Source organism: Balaenoptera acutorostrata, chromosome 7 (genome assembly GCF_949987535.1).
Source record: "Balaenoptera acutorostrata chromosome 7, mBalAcu1.1, whole genome shotgun sequence".
Taxonomy (NCBI): domain Eukaryota; kingdom Metazoa; phylum Chordata; class Mammalia; order Artiodactyla; family Balaenopteridae; genus Balaenoptera; species Balaenoptera acutorostrata.
This window is the reverse complement of record NC_080070.1, coordinates 12,896,746-12,902,976: the sequence shown is the minus strand read 5'-3', so window position 1 is coordinate 12,902,976 and position 6,231 is coordinate 12,896,746. Positions and strand designations below refer to the sequence as shown.

Here is a 6,231-nt window from a genome sequence, read left to right as displayed (position 1 = left end):
TCTCCCCGAATTTGTCTGCCTTTTGGATGGTACCTCCCGTGACTCTGATACCCTAATGTTTTTTCTTCTATACTCCCATGGAACTTATTGCTCATTCCACTGTAGCAATTGTCACAAGGTATTGGCTAACTGATGGCAAAGTCTGTGTCATAATGTATCCCTAGCATATGCAGTACCTACCAAATAGCTGATATTTCAATAATTTTTGAATGAACAAATGGTGAGGATGTTGCTGAATTTCTCATCATGTTTACAGTTTATGTGATAAAGAGATCAGGGGCCACAGCCCAAGTTTTTAGTGTCATTTTTTTTTTTTAATGAATTCTGTTCAAGAACAAGAAGGATAGAGTTGTGGATCCAGTGTAGAAATCAAGAAGGTACTGCACTGAAGGGATGGAGGAACAGAGGAGCCTCAGTGGCTTTCAATGACGCTCATGAGCCATCTTGCATAAGGATTCACTTCTGTGAAGAATCCTTCACTTCCCAGGGTGACACTTCCTTTTGCCCAAGTCAAGATGCCATGCAACCTCCCACCGCAGATGGCTGGAGCTGCTGAGACTTCCTGCCAGAGAGAGGGAACAGGAGATCAATAGTGCTTTGTCCTCATGGAACAAGAATTAATTGCAAGAAGTGGCACATTATAGTAGCAGAAGCATCTAACGGCCTGGAATCATTTTTCTTGAGAGGTGGCAAACCTCTCTTCACATCCACGTAGGGCTCACCTCTCTTGGTTTGAATTTGACCAAACTGAGAGCAAGTAGGAGGAGAAAGGACAAATGGCTCTCCCACTGAATCTCTCCCACTGTAAAGGAAGGCAGGGGAGTTGATGAGAAATCCAGAGACTGAGGAGAAAGAGGAGAAGGGCTCCAGGCCTTCTTGATGGGCACCATTTGGTTTCCTATGGGCACCTCTCCTCCTCATGGACCCCTTGCTATCTTCCTGTCTGGGGAAGGGAAAGATACCTTATTTTCAGATAAGGTCTTTAGAGGTTGTCCCACACACATGATGTTTATTGCCATTCTTTCATCTTGCATATTCTGGCACTCATCGTAGGGAAGAGTATATTGGTTTATCCAAGTCAGCATGTCAGGGTCACTAACTGTGGGGAAGAGAAATGAAGTCCAGGGTTACTCTCCTTATCACATATACTCTTGTGATCAGCCTCTACTTTGTGAATACATTAATACCCGAGAATATTTATGGCAGGTATCAGACATTCCATCCTTCTTAGAGTCCCTTGTTCAGTGTCTCTGTGTCAGAGCAGTGGATTCAGAGCATTATGTGAGCCTTACGTCAGATATCATCAGATCTATAATTCTCTCTGTAGTGTGCATAGCTTAGAAAGCTTGAAAAACCCACAGGAAAATTATGAATGTGAGAAGAGAGAGACACAAAGCCATTGTCCCCAAGAAACCTTCATTTTTGGCACTTAATTCATCATCTTTACATTTAATCATAAAGGTAGAAAACTATTTTTAATGTGTCTAAACATGCTTTTTTAGTGAGATAATTTCTAAATGGATTATTTATAAGTGAATGTGAGTGTATATGTATAAATATACATATATATTTTCCCCTAAGAAGTAATATTGCTCATCTCACTCATAGCAGTTGTTACTATACTGTTAACCTCAGGATGCAAGGAGTCTAACCAAGGCATTATATAATTTTAATCTCTGGTAGAGAGTAACAAGGAGGAAGGAAACAAAAAATTAACCAGAGATTGCTCAAGCTAAGCCTAGTGTTACTTATAGAGAAGGATTTTTCTGATATATATCCAATCTAACATCTTAAAGCAGATTAGACCAGAAAATGTCAAGTCCGAGAAGACCAAGAAGAGTTATGTTCAGTTTTAAGTTTTTATGGAAATTGAATTGAAATACATAGAACAAGCTAGGTGACAGTAACCTAGTTCCTTGAAATAATGAACTCAATAAATATTGGGAGGCTGGTACCAGAGAGCTTGTAGAATTGGTTTGTCACTATGATTCTGACATGCAGAGCCTATGGGATAAAACATTTATGTAGTTTTCTTTTGTTTTCAAATGGTGTGTAATGAATTACTTTGTAAAATGTGATACAGTTACTTTGAATAAGACTTAAAATCTTCTATTTGTTCAGAAAATATGTTCACTTAGATTCCCTGGAATGTTGCTTCTAAATTGAAAATGAAGTTGCCAAATACGGAGAATACAAAAGTTCCCACTTTCTACTTCTGTTTTCACAAAACAGACTGATAGACAAAACAGTCTCCCACTTTTTGTTTTTACAGAACATACGAATTGTTCTGTAACTACCAGAGGAGGGTTTAAACCTGATTAACACCCATGGCAATTTGCCTCAGTGAACAGGCTTTGGCAAGCCAATCAATCAATGTCACTTTTTAAAGTCAGCAAATCAGACTCGCCTCCAATAAACATGCTGAGTGCCAACCAATCAACAACAATCTCACCCAGGTAACCACGCCTCTACAGATGACGTCAACTTTCTTAAGCCCCTGAAAGTCTTCCAAACCCTGTAGGGAAAGCTTCCCACAAACCCCATATAAGCCTAGTACTCTGCTCCTGGAGACTGTGTCAGCTCAGCATTGCTCTTCTATAATAAGCAATACATTTAGCTTTATCAGTTCATTTCAGATATCGAGTGGTGGTTCTAGCATCCTTTGATAATACTGAAAGAGAGTATAATGGTAGTATAAGGCCCTGCAGTAATCCCTCTAGGGTCAAGAGCATTACCTCATAGCAGCTATTTCCTTCAGGTATATCCCTCCACATTTTCCCCAGCGCCAAAACCTTCTCAGGATGAAGAACACAGAGTCAAACACTTACGGTTTTTATATTTACTCCAGGTCCAGGTTGGGATAAAGCAGGAATCATTAAATGATAAGGGTTCCATAGCTATGGCTATGGTTCCCACTTGGTTGTTGAGTGCAGCAGGCTTAGACAGTTTTATCATCACCAAGTCATTGTTCAGAGATCCTGCATTGAATTCAGGGTAGGGCACCGTCATCGAGTAATTCCGTACCTGCTCTTCCTTATTTTTGATGTTGGGTTGATAAACTCCCAATCGGATTTTAACACTATGGAAGAAAGGAGGCAGGGAGTTGGAAAAGAACAGGGTCACAGAATGTCAGAATTGCAAGAAGTGTCAGAGGTGACCTCCTCCAATCATTTTAATTTTATCTCTTAGACCTGAGAACTCAAGTGACCGGCCTTGGTCTGTAAAACAGTAATAACAATAGTTTATAGGACTGTTGTGTTAGACTCAATGTATATACATAAAACCTGACATGGTATCTGCCACCTAGAACATACTCAGTACAATCTAGTTGTGATGATGGTGGTGATGGTGGTGATGGTGATGATGCTGGTGATGGTGATGATGGATGATCTGAACGAATAGGGAACAGAGACGGCACCACAATCCATTATTCTGGAGGTCTTTGCCTGCACTACACTGTCTCAAGCAACTCTTGAGCAAGCATATTGTACCTTTTGTTTCTGCATATTCTTAGGCTCTTCCCAGCTCCTCTTGGGCCCATATCATTGTATTTACCATGTGCTGCCTACACTGATTATAGATTCACAAGACTCTTAGTAATCTATCAGGACTCCCATTTACCATCTTCCATTATATTTCCGGACAAATGCAAACCCACAGACTTCCACTGTCAGGAGTGCAGTCACGTAACAGATACAGGAGCCACTGCCTACCAGAAACAGTTCATGCATTAGGCCTGGCTGAGAGAAGAACATCCAATTTACCAGCTCCAGTTCTTGGAGGGGATGAACTGTCTTTATTTCCTTTGTATTTCTCATTAACACACAGAGCACGGCTTCAATCTGGGTCTGAGTAAACTGTCTTGAACAACCAGATGGCTGAGAGTTCTGAGTTAGAAATGACCCTTATATACTCCTGAAACTCTGGCTGGGTCCCAATCATACAACAGTTTCTCACACACAACAGAGACACTGAGGTCTGTAAGCATCATCTCGTGCAGAGTTCCTTTGCCCTTCTTCTGTTACCTGCATCACATGGCTTCTGCTAACACTTCGACCTCAGCCTGTGAACACCCACCCCTACTCATTACACTCACTCAGCGCTGGTCTCTCAGTTTGGCAAACACTCAATTATCTTTACTGCTTCAGAGACTCTGTACACTATTCCCTCTGCCTGGAATTTTCCCCAGGATTTATTCACTTGGTTGCGTCCTCCTCTTCCTGTTGGTCTCATCTCTTCAACTAGGCCTGACATGATCACCCTAAGTAAAGTAGATATCTTGTTTTATTCCTGTATTTTACAGCTTGGCACTCATTTTAATGTTTTATTTTGGGACATTTATTTGTTTTGGCTTACTTCCTCTACCAGAATGTGAGCTCCATGAGGGAAAACTAATTTCTGTCTTGTTCCCTTGCTGTTTTTTCAGTGCATTAAGCAGTCCCTAGAATATAGTAAATGTTCAATAAGTATGTTGAATGAATGAATATTATTTACTGTCCGTGAGAAAGAGTCTTCTGACACCTTCCTCTTCATCTCCTCCTAAACCACCCAAGTGTGTATTATTTTCCCCATTGGGAAGACGACCCTCTCTCTTCCTGGGTCTTCTAATTCCCTAGGATGCCATTAGAACTTGCTGGGATGCCTCATCAGACCTGATTTTGTTCGAATAGAACCCTCATGGCTCCCAAGAGCAAACGGATACTTACGGTAAGGGGCAGTGAGCAGCGGTCAGTACCCACTCAGGGTGAATGAGAGACCCCACACAGGGTTCCGGGAAGGACTGAAGATAGACCATGTAAGGAATAGTAAAATCTTCTGCTACGTACATCTTCTCAGTGTTAGAATCTTGGGCCGGAATGACTCCTAAAGAATCAGTGGGGTCACAGGTAGAAGGAGAGACAGGGCAAGAGGTGAGAGTTGACTAGGATAGTTTTTCCCACCTTAAGGTTTTCAAGGACAATGTCAAGATCTTCAAATTATTTTTAAATATTCTTTTAAATCAAAGGGCAATCATGCATGTCACCTGAGCTCTACACATGAAGAAAACTGACACATGTCTTTGCTTGAGATGGAGGTATATTAAAGTTCTGTGAAACTAATGCAAAGGTTTATCTGAGGCTGATCAAAAACCCTGATTGGCAGTGCTGTGTATTATAAAAATGAAAAAAAAAAGAATTACTGCTTTAAAAATAATAGTTTAAATTAACTTTTGCCAGGAATGAAAGGAAAAAGTTAAATACTACCTGACTTTGGTGGTGAAAGGAGTGGAAAAGCTTGGGGTAGGGCCACGAGGCTCTCAGAGCCCCTGACCCAGCCCCCCTTCCTTTCCTGCACTCACTCCTCCAAAGTCCATCTGCCCAGAGAAAGGGAAGATATACTTTTCTGGTGTCTTTTCAGGAGATGCGGCAATCTAGGAAATCACACACTCAAGAGTCCTGGGAGAGTGCAGGGGACTTACAGTGACGTATCCTAACATGCTCACAGGCACCAGAGAAGCTCAGAGAGACTGCTGGTGGGGTAAGCTGTGCATCAAGAGTGGTTCCTTTCATTTGCACCAACAGTTACTTGAAGGAAATGCCCACCAACTCCTCTCTCTTCAGTTGTGGCTAGCTACTTCCCTCTCTGACCCTCCCACACACCACCGCATCTCTCCCTAACCAGCAACAAGACCCCAGACTCACCAGCTGCACTCATGAGTGCAAAGATGAGATACCACTTCATGGCAGGCTGGGATCTCGCCAGGAGCAGACAAGTCAGATCCAGCCGTCAGCTGTCTCAATCTTTAGTCCAAGCGTCCTTGGCAAGAACAGCGGGGGAGAGAAAATATTAAGTTGGGGGGTAGGGGGAGAAGCAAGGCTTTTAGAGATGTCTTCAAACGAGCCCTGATCAAAATCCAGTTATATAAGGCACACCTGAGATCTGTCTCTGATGTGGGTGAAAGGGAAAGGGGCAGAGCAAGTCCAGCCCCTGGTGCCTCTTCTCGGACCCTAGAAATCTCAGGTGTACCTGCTGACATTCTCCTCCCCTCTCTGTGACACAGTCTTTCTTTGTTGCCCTCTCCTCCCTTTGTGACTGTGAACCTCTCTCCCTGCTCTCACTTGCCATCTCCCTTTTCCCCAAGAGTCCCTCTGCCCCTCTCAGAGCCTCTTCAAACATTGAGGTATGAAATAGATTTAACAAACCATCCTCCCCTCGCCATTTTAGTGACGAGGATGCCGTAGGCCTCGTGGA

The 6,231-nt window shown here is 42.5% G+C and overlaps 1 protein-coding gene across 1 annotated transcript; it reads right to left on the bottom strand.

Moving 5' to 3' along the window:
* Positions 1-412: 412 nt before the first annotated feature.
* LOC103004400 (probable inactive serine protease 58) lies at positions 413-5,738 on the bottom strand. The gene is made up of 5 exons (XM_007177013.2): positions 5,682-5,738; positions 4,707-4,863; positions 2,829-3,079; positions 963-1,099; positions 413-562 (listed from the first exon to the last, which is right to left on the bottom strand). Exons 1-5 carry the CDS (start codon positions 5,719-5,721, stop codon positions 413-415), a joined length of 735 nt encoding a protein of 244 aa, XP_007177075.1. The 5' UTR covers positions 5,722-5,738.
* Between the last annotated feature and the right edge of the window lie 493 nt (positions 5,739-6,231).